This window comes from Carcharodon carcharias, chromosome 5, assembly GCF_017639515.1.
Source record: "Carcharodon carcharias isolate sCarCar2 chromosome 5, sCarCar2.pri, whole genome shotgun sequence".
In the NCBI taxonomy this organism is placed as follows: domain Eukaryota; kingdom Metazoa; phylum Chordata; class Chondrichthyes; order Lamniformes; family Lamnidae; genus Carcharodon; species Carcharodon carcharias.
This window is the reverse complement of record NC_054471.1, coordinates 43,140,553-43,156,526: the sequence shown is the minus strand read 5'-3', so window position 1 is coordinate 43,156,526 and position 15,974 is coordinate 43,140,553. Positions and strand designations below refer to the sequence as shown.

At 51.1% G+C, this 15,974-nt stretch overlaps 1 protein-coding gene across 4 annotated transcripts in view; it reads right to left on the bottom strand.

Annotated features, from left to right (window-relative positions):
• LOC121277814 (probable G-protein coupled receptor 139) overlaps window positions 1–15,974 on the bottom strand; it is a 70,525-nt gene that overhangs the window by 23,433 nt on the left and 31,118 nt on the right. For 2 of the 4 annotated variants that reach the window (XM_041187473.1, XM_041187474.1), the window contains exon 2: window positions 3,912–4,050. In XM_041187473.1, the coding sequence (XP_041043407.1) occupies window positions 3,912–3,990 (79 nt within the window). In that variant the 5' untranslated portion in view covers window positions 3,991–4,050. Of the gene's footprint in view, window positions 1–3,847; window positions 4,051–15,974 lie in introns of all 4 variants that reach the window. The other 2 variants (XM_041187475.1, XM_041187476.1) reach the window with 2 other exon arrangements.

The window sequence follows — 15,974 nt, the reverse complement described above, 5'->3', positions numbered from 1 at the left end:
TCAGGTTGCTCCTCAGTCTTCTCTGCTCCAACAAAAACAACCCAAGTCTATCCAACCTCTCTTCATAACTTAAATGTTTCATCCCAGGCAACATCCTGGTGAATCTCCTCTGCACCCCCTCCAGTGCAATCACATCCTTCCTATAATGTGGTGACCAGAACTGCACACAGTACTCCAGCTGTGGCCTCACCAAGGTTCTATACAACTCCAACATGGTCTCCCTACTTTTGTAATCTATGCCTCAATTGATAAAGGCAAGTGTCCCATATGCCTTTTTCACCAGCCCACTAACATACCCCTCTGCCTTTAGAGATCTATGGACACACACGCCAAAGTCCCTTTGTTCCTCAGAACTTCCTAGTGTCATGCCGTTCATTGAATACTTTCTTGTCAAATGACTCCTTCCAAAGTGTATCACCTCACGCTTTTCAGGATTAAATTCCATCTGCCACTTATCTGCCCATTTGACCATCCCGTCTATATCTCCCTGTAGCCCAAGACATTCAACCTCACTGTTAACCACCCAGCCAATTTTTGTGTAACCCTCAAACTTACTAATCCTACCCCTCACATAGTCATCTATGTCGTTTATATAAATGACAATAATAGGGGACTGAGCACAGATCCCTGTGGTACTCCACTGGACACTAGCTTCCAGTCACTAAAGCAGCCTTCTGTCATCATCCTCTGTCCCCTACAACTAAGCCAATTTTGTATCCACCTTATCAAATTACCCTGCATCCCATGTGCATTTGCCTTCTTTATAAGTCTCCCATGAGGGACCTTGTCAAAGGCTTTGCTGAAATCCATATAAACTACATCAACTACACTACCCTCATCTACACACCTGGTCACTTCCTCAAAAAATTCACTCAAATTTATTAGGCATGACCTCCCTCTGACAAAGCCATGCTGACTATCCCTGATCAAACCTTGCCTGTCCAGGTCGAGATAAATTCTCTCCTTCAGAAATTCCTCCAATAGTTTCCCTACCACTGACGTGAGATTCACTGGCCTGTAGTTCCCTGGCTTATCTCTACAACCCTTCTTAAATAGTGGAACCACATTAGCTGTTCTCCAGTCCTCTGGCACCTCCCCCGTGGCCAGAGAGGAATTAAAAATTTGGATCAGAGCCCCTGTGATCTCCTCCCTTGCCTCCCTCAGTAGTCTGGGACACAAATCATCTGGATCTGGAGATTTGTCCACTTTTAAGCCTGCCAACACCTCCAATACCTTGTCACTCCCTATATCAATTTGCTCAAGAACCTCACAGTCCCTCTCCCCGAGTTCGATACCTTCATCCTCATTCTACTGGGTGAAGATGGATGTGATGTCTTCATTCAACACTCTAGCGATGTCCTCTGGCTCCACCCATAGATAGTCCCCTTGGTCCCTTATGGGCCCTACTCTTTCCCTGGTTATCCTCTTCACATTGATATACTTATAGAATAGCTTGGGATTTTCCTACTTTTACCAGCCAGAGCTTTCTTATATCCCCTCTTTAATGAGCTGACACAGGGGTGAAGTCAGGGGATGTTATGGAAGTACAAATAGGCAAACTTAGTGATGGCTCAGATAGGAGGTCAGAAGCTCATTGTCTAATGTAGCACCAAGGTTGTAAACTGACTGGTTTAATTTCAGACTGTTGCCAGGAAGAGGGAGGAGTCAGTAGCTCGGGAACAGTGGCTTATCTTCCCAATGTTTAACTGGAAACAAGGGAAATTTCAATTATTTCCTGAGTCTGGGAGCACATTCTGGGATGGGAGCCAGCAGTGGGGGTGGTGGGGGATGTGAGAAAAGGGAAGTCTTCAGTCAGGAGGAGAGGAGGTATATAGGCCAGGATCTTCAGGTCGTTGAGTCGGTGGGGGGGGGGGGGGGGGGGGGGGGGGGTGCAATTGTGGGGCCCACTCGCCGTCACGTAAAATGACGCAGGATGATGTCAGGCGGAACTCCCAACGTTACCCTGCATCATTTCCAGTTTTCAGGTCGGGGGCGGGGGCCGCAGCCGAGTCAGCTGTGCACCCACCGACCTGTCAATGGCCTACTGAGGCCTTTTAAAAACTAATTGAAATAATTAAATGGACCTGCCGTCCACCCTTAAGATTGGCGGGACAGGCCGGGAGCCCTGGCGGGCTTCAGAAAAAGCATCGAACCTCATCCACCGGCGGGATGAGGTTTCATGAGGGATTTTAAAAATTCCAGTCAACTGACATCCTCATGGTGCTCCACCTTCCCAGGGCATTTGGAAAACAAACAGATTCTTCATTATCCAATTGCAGGATTCTTCCCTGCCCAATAATTTTATAATTAGTAAACAAAAAGCATTAGAAGAAAATGAAAAAAAAAAGCACCACATTTTTTAAATGCCTTGTGAATTTTCTCTTTACAGTGTCCTGAAAACTACAGGTGGATTCTGAGGTTGGCGGAGGGAGGCTGCCAAACTGACTATAGGTCCCGTCTCAGAGTCAGCCGGCAGGATAGAGCAAGAAATGCTAGGCTTACGTAGAGATCCATTTTAGCCCAGCAGTTTGATTTACGACCGGGTGGGTTGCTAAAGCGCATTGAAATTCGGCTGAATTAGAGGAAGCAAACAATAGTTCTAACGTCAGTGTGGAAGGAAAAGTCTAGCATCAGGAGACATGTCTGTGGGCAATTTGTACATCAATGACTTGGAGGATGTTAGGCAGATGTTAAACAAAAGGGGAAATACAGCATTAACACAGGAGCTGGAATAGGCCATTCAGCCCCTCCAGCCTGTTCTACCATTCATTAGATCATAGCTGATTTGTTCCTCAACCCCATTTTCTAGCCTCTGATCCATATCTTCTTACACCCTTACCTGAAATAAAACCATCTTGAAAATTTCGGATGACCCAGCAGCTACAGTCTTTAGACTTCCAGATTCCCAATACCCGGTGTGTGAAAAAGTGCTTCCTCATTTCACTCCTAAGAGGCCAAACTCTGGCTTTACGGTTATGCCCTCTTGATCTGGGATTCAACTTTATCAATTTAAGACCCTTGATTCAATTCGTTTAGAAGATCGAGAGGTGATCTTATTGAAATAAGATCCTGAGGGGACTTGACATGGTGGATACCTGGAGGATGTTTCCTCTTGTGTGGGGGAGGCCAGAACTGGCCGAAGGGCATCTTCTGCACTGTGTGTGATTCTGTGGCACAGTTTAAGAATGAGAGTCTCCCTTTCAAGAGTGAGATGAGAATTTTTTTTCTCCCAGAGAATCATTGGTTTTTGGAATTCTCTTCCCCAGAGAGCAGTGGAGACTGGGTCATTGAATTTACTCAAGGCGGAGTTGGACACATTTTTGACAGACAAGGGAGTCAAGGTTATAAGGGGCAGACGGAAAAGCAGAATTGAGACCACAATCTGATCAGCCATGATCTTACTGAATGGTGGAGCAGGCTCGAAGGGCTGAATGGCCTCCACCTGCTCCTAAGTCTAATGTTCCGATTACCCCTTAACCTTCTAAACTCAAGGGAAATCGAGCCTAGTCTATGCAACCTGTCCTCATAATGAGCCTCTTGGTATCATTTTGGTGAATCCACACCACAGCCCCTTCAATGTCAACATACAAATGCAACCATGCAGAATGGTCTTGGATGTATCAGGATTCAGGCCAAGAAGCAACAGGTGTTCTTTCATGCTGCGGACTAATGTAAATGATGAAATGGGGTGGAATATTTCCTCTGTGTTTTATATGTAACAAAGATTATAAACATTTTTATAAAAACACGTTGTTAATCTAACTGTGCAAAAGGCCACCGGGCATATCTCACTGCCCAATCTCCCCACCGTCTCTTTGTCCCATTGCTCCTGTTTCTTCCATGTTACCTTTACCATTGCCTCTGTTGGTCAGTCTTCATTCATTTTCACTTCATGAACCAGTGAGGTTTACCTGGGATTCCAATCGCACACAGTGACGGGTAATAGATTTTCTGCACAGTGATAAACACACTGCTGAATGTAAGAGCCATGAAGCAGGTAGTTTTCTTGCAGGGCAACTAGGAGGAACGGCTCATTCTTCTGCTCAGCTCCTGTAAACAAACATGAGCCAGCATTAATGTCAGGTACTTTACAGTCAAATTCCACCCCCTGCAAGAACTGAGCCTTGCCCACATGAAAATCAAAACTGTGTTTTTGTTATGAAGGTGTTTGGGTGCAAACAACAGCGACAACAGACATTCATGTGAGTTGAACATCGAAAACATCCCAAAGTGCTTCACAGAAGCATTATCAAACAACACCTGACATTGAGTCACATAAGGGAGGCATTAGGCAAATAGCTGGCTAAAAGCTCCGGGTGCAGCCCTCTCACTTTAATCCCTGCTCTTTCCCATTCCGGCTTTGGGCTCGGACAGTCAGGGAGGGTGGGCGGGATGACATGTCCAATCTGTCAAAGGAAGGCTTCCTAATTAAAAAGGAACCAAGCCATGGGTTACAAGGGCTCACCAGGAATTCACCTTTCGAGGTTGCAAACTACGGGAATGGAGAGGAGGCCTGAGAAGGCTATCCCAGCCCCCCTCCCCCGGTTTCTCACTCTTACCTGGGGGTCCTGCTGTGGAATCCGTGGGGCTGCAGTGAGGGGGCACAGAAGGAAGAGGACAACCTCTCCAACCAAGCATGTGTGGATGGAAGTGGCTGAGGAAGTCAGCAGCAGAAGTCTGTTCCCACCAATCTGAAGACTGAGGGGCGACCTGATCGAGGTGTACAATATTGTGAGGGGCATGGACAGGGTGGATAGGGAGCAGCTGTTCCCCTTAGTTGAAGGGTCACGAGGAGACGCAAGTTCAAGGTGAGGGGCAGGAGGTTTAGGGGGGATGTGAGGAAAAACATTTTTACCCAGAGGGTGGTGACGGTCTGGAAAGCACTGCCTGGGAGAGTGGTGGAGGCGGGTTGCCTCAGATCCTTTAAAAGGTACGTGGATGAGCACTTGGCACATCATAGCATTCAAGGCTATGGGCCAAGTGCTGGTAAATGGGATTAGGTAGGTAGGTCAAGTGTTTCTCACGTGTCAATGCAGACTCGATGGGCCGAAGGGCCTCTTCTGCACTGTGAGATTCTGATTCTGAATAAGGAGAGCAGGGGACTGAGTGGAAATGAGAGGAGGATGGGGAAGAGGAATGGGAAAGTGGGAGACAAAGGGACTGGTGGATTTTCCTATCAGATGTTAGTAAACTACATAAGAGATGTTGTGTACACAAACACCTCTCTACCATGGACAGACAGTTTGGGAAACTTCAATCTGTGGCCAGTCCAAAGAGTTAATTGAAAGTGATCTCATTGTTTATGAAATTATGACCCACCTGCAGACAGCAAACGACTCCATTCTAGATAAAAGGTTACAAAATATAAACTTGAGGAAACACTATTTTTATAAAAACACACTGACATAAAGTTGAGGATCATCTGTTCAACGCTGACCTTGGGTAGGACTTTCCATTCTGGGTCGGATCATGACCTTGCACGGTGTCAGGAGCAGCAGCCAGACATGGCTTTTTGCTGACCTGGCTGGAGGGCACTCTCACTGCCCAGTTAAAGATGGTGGGTGTGTGAGCACTCGAAGCCCGAAGGTCAATAGGAGGCTCTGCAGGCTGTAAGAAGCTGCAGCCAGCTCTTTTTGGCAAGGAAGGGGGCGGGGGGGGGGGCAGAGAGAGAGCGAGCGAGAGCAAGGAGGGAGAGAGCGAGAGGGAGAAAGGGGGAGAAAGAGAGAGCGCGTGAGAGAGCGCGGGGGGGAGAGAGAGAACATGAGAGAATGCATGGGGAGAGAGAGGGCACGAGAAAGAGAGAAAGATGGCACTAGAGAGCACAGGGGGGGAAGAGAGAGAGCGCGGGGGGGAGAGAGAGCGCGAGAGAGCGCGGGGGGGAGAGAGAGCGCGAGAGAGCGCGAGAGAGCGCGGGGGGAGAGAGAGCGCGAGAGAGCGCGGGGGGAGGGAGAGCGCGAGAGAGCGCGGGGGGAGGGAGAGCGCGAGAGAGCGCGGGGGGGAGGGAGAGCGCGAGAGAGCGCGGGGGGGAGGGAGAGCGCGAGAGAGCGCGGGGGGGAGGGAGAGCGCGAGAGAGCGCGGGGGGGAGGGAGAGCGCGAGAGAGCGCGGGGGGAGGGAGAGCGCGAGAGAGCGCCGGGGGGAGGGAGAGCGCGAGAGAGCGCCGGGGGGAGGGAGAGCGCGAGAGAGCGCGGGGGGAGGGAGCGCGCGAGAGAGCGCGGGGGGGAGGGAGCGCGCGAGAGAGCGCGGGGGGAGGGAGCGCGCGAGAGAGCGCGGGGGGGAGGGAGCGCGCGAGAGAGAACGGGGGGAGGGAGCGCGCGAGAGAGCGCGGGGGGAGGGAGCGCGCGAGAGAGCGCGGGGGGGAGGGAGAGCGCGAGAGAGCGCGGGGGGGAGGGAGAGCGCGAGAGAGCGCGGGGGGAGGGAGAGCGCGAGAGAGCGCGGGGGGGAGGGAGAGCGCGAGAGAGCGCGGGGGGGAGGGAGAGCGCGAGAGAGCGCGGGGGGGGAGGGAGAGCGCGAGAGAGCGCGGGGGGGGAGAGAGAGCGCGAGAGAGCGCGGGGGGAGAGAGAGCGCGAGAGAGCGCGGGGGGGAGAGAGAGCGCGAGAGAGCGCGGGGGGGGAGAGAGAGCGCGGGGGGGGAGGGAGAGCGCGGGGGGAGAGAGAGCGCGGGGGGGAGGGAGAGCGCGAGAGAGCGCGGGGGGGAGGGAGAGCGCGAGAGAGCGCGGGGGGGAGGGAGAGCGCGAGAGAGCGCGGGGGGGAGGGAGAGCGCGAGAGAGCGCGGGGGGGAGGGAGAGCGCGAGAGAGCGCGGGGGGGGAGGGAGAGCGCGAGAGAGCGCGGGGGGGAGGGAGAGCGCGAGAGAGCGCGGGGGGGAGGGAGAGCGCGAGAGAGCGCGGGGGGGAGGGAGAGCGCGAGAGAGCGCGGGGGGGAGGGAGAGCGCGAGAGAGCGCGGGGGGGAGGGAGAGCGCGAGAGAGCGCGGGGGGGAGGGAGAGCGCGAGAGAGCGCGGGGGGGAGGGAGAGCGCGAGAGAGCGCGGGGGGGAGGGAGAGCGCGAGAGAGCGCGGGGGGGAGGGAGAGCGCGAGAGAGCGCGGGGGGGAGGGAGAGCGCGAGAGAGCGCGGGGGGGAGGGAGAGCGCGAGAGAGCGCGGGGGGGAGAGGGCGAGAGAGCGCGGGGGGGAGGGAGAGGCGAGAGTGCGCGGGGGGGAGGGAGAGCGCGAGAGACGCGGGGGGGGAGGGAGAGGGCGAGAGAGCGCGGGGGGGGAGGGAGAGGGCGAGAGAGCGCGGGGGGGAGGGAGAGGGCGAGAGAGCGCGGGGGGGAGGGAGAGGGCGAGAGAGCGCGGGGGGGAGGGAGAGGGCGAGAGAGCGCGGGGGGGAGGGAGAGGGCGAGAGAGCGCGGGGGGGAGGGAGAGGGCGAGAGAGCGCGGGGGGGAGGGAGAGGGCGAGAGAGCGCGGGGGGGAGGGAGAGGGCGAGAGAGCGCGGGGGGGAGGGAGAGGGCGAGAGAGCGCGGGGGGGAGGGAGAGGGCGAGAGAGCGCGGGGGGGAGGGAGAGGGCGAGAGAGCGCGGGGGGGAGGGAGAGGGCGAGAGAGCGCGGGGGGGAGGGAGAGGGCGAGAGAGCGCGGGGGGGGAGGGAGAGGGCGAGAGAGCGCGGGGGGGAGGGAGAGGGCGAGAGAGCGCGGGGGGGAGGGAGAGCGCGAGAGAGCGCGGGGGGGAGGGAGAGCGCGAGAGAGCGCGGGGGGGAGGGAGAGCGCGAGAGAGCGAAAGGGGGAGGGGGAGAGAGAGAGAGCGAAAGGGGGAGGGGGAGAGAGAGAGAGCGAAAGGGGGAGGGAGAGAGAGAGAGCGAAAGGGGGAGGGAGAGAGAGAGAGCGAAAGGGGGAGGGAGAGAGAGAGAGAGCGAAAGGGGGAGGGAGAGAGAGAGAGCGAAAGGGGGAGGGAGAGAGAGAGAGAGCGAAAGGGGGAGGGAGAGAGAGAGAGCGAAAGGGGGAGGGAGAGAGAAAGAGCGAAAGGGGGAGGGAGAGAGAGAGAGAGCGAAAGGGGGAGGGATAGAGAGAGAGCGAAAGGGGGAGGGAGAGAGAGAGAGAGAAGGGGGAGACAGAGAGAGAGAGAGAGAGAAGGGGGAGACAGAGAGAGAGAGAGAGAGAAGGGGGAGACAGAGAGAGAGAGAGAGAAGGGGGAGACAGAGAGAGAGAGAGAGAAGGGGGAGACAGAGAGAGAGAGAGAGAGAAGGGGGAGACAGAGAGAGAGAGAGAGAGAAGGGGGAGACAGAGAGAGAGAGAGAGAAGGGGGAGACAGAGAGAGAGAGAGAGAAGGGGGAGACAGAGAGAGAGAGAGAAAGGGGGAGGGAGAGAGAGAGAGCGAAAGGGGGAGGGAGAGAGAGAGAGCGAAAGGGGGAGGGAGAGAGAGAGAGCGAAAGGGGGAGGGAGAGAGAGAGAGCGAAAGGGGGAGGGAGAGAGAGAGAGCGAAAGGGGGAGGGAGAGAGAAAGAGCGAAAGGGGGAGGGAGAGAGAAAGAGCGAAAGGGGGAGGGAGAGAGAGAGAGAGCGAAAGGGGGAGGGAGAGAGAGAGAGCGAAAGGGGGAGGGAGAGAGAGAGAGAGAAGGGGGAGACAGAGAGAGAGAGAGAGAGAAGGGGGAGACAGAGAGAGAGAGAGAGAGAAGGGGGAGACAGAGAGAGAGAGAGAGAAGGGGGAGACAGAGAGAGAGAGAGAGAGAAGGGGGAGACAGAGAGAGAGAGAGAGAAGGGGGAGACAGAGAGAGAGAGAGAGAAGGGGGAGACAGAGAGAGAGAGAGAGAAGGGGGAGGGAGAGAGAGAGAGAGAAGGGGGAGACAGAGAGAGAGAGAGAGAAGAGGGAGGGAGAGAGAGAGAGAGAAAGGGGGAGGGAGAGAGAGAGAGAGAAAGGGGGAGGGAGAGAGAGAGAGAGAGAAGGGGGAGACAGAGAGGGAAAGAGAAGGGGGAGACAGAGAGAGAGAGAGAGAAGGGGGAGACAGAGAGAGAGAGAGAGAAGGGGGAGACAGAGAGAGAGAAGGGGGAGACAGAGAGAGAGAGAAGGGGAGACAGAGAGAGAGAGAGAAGGGGGAGACAGAGAGAGAGAGAGAAGGGGGAGACAGAGAGAGAGAGAGAAGGGGGAGACAGAGAGAGAGAGAGAGAGAAGGGGGAGACAGAGAGAGAGAGAGAAGGGGGAGACAGAGAGAGAGAGAGAGAGAAGGGGGAGACAGAGAGAGAGAGAGAAGGGGGAGACAGAGAGAGAGAGAGAGAAGGGGGAGACAGAGAGAGAGAGAGAGAAGGGGGAGACAGAGAGAGAGAGAGAGAAGGGGGAGACAGAGAGAGAGAGAGAAGGGGGAGACAGAGAGAGAGAGAGAAGGGGGAGACAGAGAGAGAGAGAGAGAAGGGGGAGACAGAGAGAGAGAGAGAGAGAAGGGGGAGACAGAGAGAGAGAGAGAGAAGGGGGAGACAGAGAGAGAGAGAGAGAAGGGGGAGACAGAGAGAGAGAGAAGGGGGAGACAGAGAGAGAGAGAGAAGGGGGAGACAGAGAGAGAGGGAGAGAAGGGGGAGACAGAGAGAGAGAGAGAGAAGGGGGAGACAGAGAGAGAGAGAGAGAAGGGGGAGACAGAGAGAGAGAGAGAGAAGGGGAGACAGAGAGAGAGAGAGAAGGGGGAGACAGAGAGAGAGAGAGAGAGAGAAGGGGGAGACAGAGAGAGAGAGAGAGGAGGGGGAGACAGAGAGAGAGAGAGAGAGAGAGAGAAGGGGGAGACAGAGAGAGAGAGAGAAGGGGCAGACGGAGAGAAGGGGGAGACAGAGAGAAGGGGGAGACAGAGAGAAGGGGGAGACAGAGAGCAAGAGAGGGAAAGGGGGAGAGAGAGAGAGCGAGTGCACAAGGCGGAGGGAAAGGGATGAAGAAAGGGGGAGAAAGAGAGAGAGCGAGGGAGAAAATGTGCGGAGAGAAAGAGAGAAAAAGAGAGAGCGAGAGAAAGGGCTAGAGAAAAAAAGTGGGTAGTGAGAGAGAAGCAAAAGAGCGCAAAGGGAGAGAAAGAGAGAGAGAGAAATAGAGAGAGAAAGGGGAGAAAGAGAGAGAGGACAGAGAGTGCAAGGGGGAGAGAGAGAGAGAAAGGGGGAGAGAGAGAGCAAGAAAGGGAGAGGGGATGTGAGAGAGAGAGAAAATGAATGAGAATGGAGGGGGGAGGGAGAGAGAGAGTTAGCCTACAGCGTTGTCCTTTGGATCTGCCACTGCGTCCAGGTAGCTGCCATGTCCCTAATGCCACAGGATGAATAAATGACCAATGGCCGTAACTGGCCTGTTAATTAACTTAATAAGCTTCCTGTCACTTGTGGACTGGTAGAGATTCCACTACCAACCCACACCTGACCTTCCCAAAAATGGTTGTGGCAGGATGGCCAGTGGCACGACAGCTGGCAGCATGAAATTACACATGTACTCCTCAGGTCCTGCCCCTAGTTAACAGCAGTCTAACAGCCTGGTTACTGAAGAAGAACTTTCTACCTGATCACAAGCCCCGACTCCTTTAAATTACTGGCAGCCCCAGCGTACCATGAAAAACTCTATAATGTGGCTTTGAAAAAAACTTTTGACAGAATTCCACACAAAAGGCTATTAATTAAGCTCAGCTCTTTGAGGATTCAGGTCAAACCTTGGGAATGGACAAGAAATCAACAGAAAGGTAGGAAACAACGAGTACTCATTAGAGGAGCTATTAAAAATGGAGGGGGGTTGGGAGAGGGTTTAAGTACTGAGTGCAGTGTCCCAGGGGCTCAGTACCGAGACTAACTCAGAAACTCGATGAAAGTAGTCAATTTGCAAAGGATACAAAACTGAGAGGAGCAGTAGATCAGAACTTACAGAGGAAACTGGACAAAATCAGAACGATAGCAGATCAAACTTAACACAGAGTGAAGTGCAACATCGAGAAGACTGAATAGATTTCAGGCTAATTAAATCCAACTGATGCAGAGCAGTAACTAATAAAAGGAACAGAATGTTGAACTACAAGCCCAAATGTTGAATACAAGTCAGAGGGGTTAATGATCAAAGTCTACAGTTTTCTAGCCAGACCTCCAGTATTGCGACTAGCTCTGCGCGCAAAGAAACAAGAGGTATCCAAGCATTGGAGGCACTGCAGAGAGGAGTCACGAGATGGATACAGTGCCTGCAGCTTGAGGCTTCTGACTGGTGACCTTTAGAGACATATTGGACTATTAACAGTATAGAAAATGTTGCACTGGAACATTACTTTCAATTAAAATCCATAAAAAGTAAAAACAAACTATAAATGCAAGTGGGCTTGAAATAGTAACTGTTGGGAATGCATACTTCCTCCAAGCATTCACAAGACAGACATGAGCCATCTCTCCACCAAGACATCTCAAGTATTATGATGGCTATGTGTGCTCATTAACAATTAAATTATCAGGGATAGATGGATTTTAATCTCAGAGAGCTGAAAGAGACAAGGGAGATGTGTGGGACACCAATGAATTAAGATGGGCTGAGTAGCCCTTTCCCTTCCATGCTTACATAACAGTGCTCCCCCATTCCAAAGTAAAAAGGTGCCAAAGAGCTTTTTCTCATGAAACCAGTCTGACATCAACCCCCAAGTCCTTGGTTCAGGAGTGCACACACGCATATTCCCTGCGGGTTTGCAGATCCAGTTCTGCAGGAGGCTGCTGCCAATTTTCTAGCAACCAAAACTCAAATGTTAAACTGTTTATTTTAAGGGAGATTTGTAATGGAGACTTTATTGGCTGAGTAATAAACTGAGGGCTTGATATTAATAGAGCATCGTTCAATGGGTTTAAAGTGCCTCATTTCAGAAAGTTTTACCAACTTTGTCAGTCTTCATCTTTTTTCCTTGCTAAGGAGATTAGCTTGGAGTCTGATCACAAATAAACCGTCAGACAGACCAGAGATTTGAGGCCAAATTTCCTTTTCGGTCCTGTGCTGCATTACTGGCAGTTTGTGGGGGCGGAGTTTGGGGTCAATGTTCCAATTAGGACCTTGCTGCCTCCTACTCCTAGCCCACCCTCCCTCAGTCCCGTTCACTACCCCCACTGTGCAGTCAACGTCACTCCGACACTACACGCTGCACCCTTCCTCGTGCACGAAAATTCACAATCTCAACATTTTTAAGCTGTTCTCATGCTATGAATGACCCCATGACCCACAACTGATAAAATTAGGACACCGTCACCTCAATAAAGAGTGGATGCTTAATGCTTTTCACTGTTTGAAACTATTTTGGCTCTCCTCCTCAAAACCTGCCGGCAGCTAAAGGGTCAATTCACGGGCGTAATGGAATTCTCCCCCCTTGCCTGGATGGAGGTCACGGCACCAAACCTTCAATGCTCAACACCCTCAGGAGACAGCCAAAGGGGAATGATTACTGGAATAGTGCTCCAGAGGCCTGGGCCAATAATTTAGTAGACATGAACTCAAATCCCACTCTGGTAGCTAGGGAATTTAAATTCAGTTAGTCAAATAAATCTGGAATAAAAAGCTTGCATCAGTCATGGCAATTGTCATAAAAACCCATCTGGTTCACTGATGCTTTTTAGGAAAGGACGTAAGCCACCCCTTTATGCAGTCTAGCCAATATGTGACTCCAGACCCAATGCAGTTGATTCTTAACTGCCCTCTGGAATAGTTCAAGATGTTGGCTCACTATCACATTCCCAAATGCCTTGCCAGAACTCTCACAACAATGTCGCCCACAGCAATCATTCTAATTCACACCAGCGCGCTGTCTGTTTTACTGATATTCTGCAGCAACTCACTCCACAAGCTTCCTTTGGCAGCCCCTCTCAGGCCCACGGCCTCTACCACTGAGGAGGGGCAACAAACACCATCACCGTCAATCTCCCCATTAAATCCCACTCCATCCTGACTGGAACTTGTATTGCCATTCCTTCATCATCATTCTTAAAATTCTACAATTCCTTATCTAACAACATGATGGCAGCACCAACTCTGATCAACAAGGTGTCAATGGCCCTGGGCCTCACACTTGCCGAGCCTGATCCTTTCCCCACTGGAGTGATGCTCACTGCCAGTTTAAGTCGGGGCTTTTGTCTTCTCCGAGAAATGCACCTTTGATGGAATGATGCCTAACCTCTGACCACCTGCATATGTCCGATATGTAGATATGTTTGCTATATTTGAGTCCACAGCTGCATGTAAGGACTTCCTTACACACCTTAATGGCTCCATCCTGCCCTCACATTCACCTCTGAAATGAAGCAGAATCAAATGAGCTGTCTTTCATTGATGTGCTAGTTGAGAAATCTGCCAATGGATTCTCTACTACAAGCCTGCCTTCACTGGTCAATATACGCATTGGGATTCTTACACACTATAAGATTGGCCTTATCAGCAACCTCGTATATAATGTCCGAGCCATTTATTCACTGTGCAAGCTTGATGCTGAGATAGGGCGCAACAAGCCATCCAGAGGAATAATGAGATCAATCAGATCACTGCTCACTGTACATCATGCAAACTCATGAATGGGCCTAAGGCCTTCACTTTTGCTCTGGAGAAGAGCAGAGTCTACCTCAGGATTGCCCTGGAAGGGTGTGGTGAGAAACAGATGAAGCTAAGAGTTTCACACTGCTGCTATGCAGTAGCAACACAAGTGATATTCTCCACTAACAGGATGCTGCCACCAGTCCAGAAAGACGTTCTACCTATCACACAAATGAGTGCTGAGATATATGAGTTTCAGTGCCGGTGTGATGCCAGGTATGTCAGCCATACGGCCCAATGACTGGTGGTTTATACCAAACAACCACATCCATTCAGCTGTTCACAACAGGCAAAGTACTGACTATGCTCAATCAGCCCGTGCTTAGAAAACTCACAACATAGGGTCCAACATTAGATGTGATTTCGTGATTGGACAACAGTTGTTAAACAATGCTGAATGTGCTAAGAATTACACGAACAACTAATAAGATTATCAGCTGGGCTCACAGTGTGGTTCACTTATACATGCTAGAAGCTACATATATTCACACTCAGGGCCCTGTCCTTTGCAAACAGTAAAAACATGTTCATGCTTTGTGGCTTCTTCACTTAAACAAAAGCTTGAGGGACAGCCATTCCCTGATTCATTCCACATGGTAATGCATTGTCCAATCAGAGTCAACTCGCCTAATTTAAATTTAAACAAAAGCTTGGCAGTTAACTGTTCCCTGGTGCATTCTCCATGATAACACCTCTACCAATCAGAATCCATTTGCCAAGCAATCAGTACCTTCTTCCTGTGCAGTATAAATTGTTGTTCCCTTTGAGATTTGGTATTCTTGTGATTCTATTCTGATGAGTGCAAGATGTAAAGCAGCAACAGCATTTATTTTTTCAGCAATACTCAACCATCAGGAATCAAGCCATCAGCTAAGCACTTATTTACACATGAGGAAAAACGTCTTCATGCAGTGAGTGGTTAGGATCAGGAATGCATTGCTTGAGTGTGTGGGGAGGCAGGTTCAATCGAGGCATTCAAGAGGGAATTGGATTATTATCTGAAAAGGGCGAATGTGCAGGGCTATGGGGAGAAGGCCAGGGAGTGATAGTTGGTGAAGTGCGTGGTCCTTCAGCAAGCCAGCACAGACACGATGGGCCGAATGGCCTTCTTCTGTGCTGTAACCATTCTGTGATTGACAGCTAGAATAGGTTACCAGGAAGAGTAGCTGAGTTTGAAATATTGGATTTATATACGAAACTAAATGCTATAAATGGACTTTCAATGCCTTAAGCCAGACCAAAGTGAGAGCCACTCTTATGATATTGCTCGTCATGTAGGCGGGAGTGGCAGACAACTTGCACACAGAAAGATCTTGCAAACTGCAATGAAATAAGAGACCTCTTAATTTGCTTTGCTTGTCTTGCCCTCACTACCTGGCGAACTCTGCTGCTCCTCTTCGAGTAGTACCATAGTTTATGTCTGATCTAAATGATTGGACGTGCATGAGATTTAACATCTTGTCCAAAAACAACATCCTGAAAATGCAGCAATCTCTCAAAGCTGCAATGAGCTGTCAACCTAGATAAAAAAAAGGGAGAAAAATAGAGAGAGAGAGGGGAGAAAGAGTGTGAGAAAGAAAAAAAGACTTTACAGCCAATGAAGTACTTTCCGAAATGTCGTCACTGTTGCAATAGCAGCCAATTTGTGCACAGCAAGCCCCCACAAACATGGCTAGATAATCTGTTTGCGTGACATTAAAAAATATATAAATATTGGTCAGAACATTGGGGATAACTTCACTGCTGTTCTTCAAAATAGTGCCGGGGAAATTTTTTTCAACCACTTTATGGGGCAGACCGAGCTTTGGTTTAACTTCTTGTCTGAGCAGTGCAACACTCCTTTAGTACTGGACTGGAGTGTCAGCTTAGATTTTGTGCCCAAGTTTCTGAAATGGGACTTGAACCCAGGGCCTCCTAACTCAAGAGGTGACAGTGCTACTAGTGAGCTAAGGCTAATGAAATATAATGGGCTGAAGGGCTGTGTTCAGTCACACCTATCTTATACACGAACATACGAATTAGGAGCAGGAGGAGACCATTCGGCCCCTTGAGCCTGTTCCACCATGCAATAAGGTCATGGCTGATCTGATTGTGGCCCCAATTCCACTTTTCTTCCTACCCCCTATATGCTTTAACTCCCTTGTCAATCAAGAATCTATCTACCTTAGCTTTAAAGATATTCATTGACCCTGCCTCCGCCACTCTCTGGAGAAAAGAGTTCCAAAGACTCATGACCCTCTGAGAGAAAAAAATTCTCCTCATCTCCGTCTTAAATTGGAGACCCCTTATTTTAAAATTGTGCCCCCTAGTTCTAGTCTCTCCTGTGAGAGGAAACATCCTTTCAGCATCCACCCCGTCAAGTCCCCTCAGGATCTTATATGTTTCAGTAAGATCATCTCTCATTCTTCTCAACTCCAATGGATACAGGTCAAACCTGTCCAACCTTTCCTCATAGA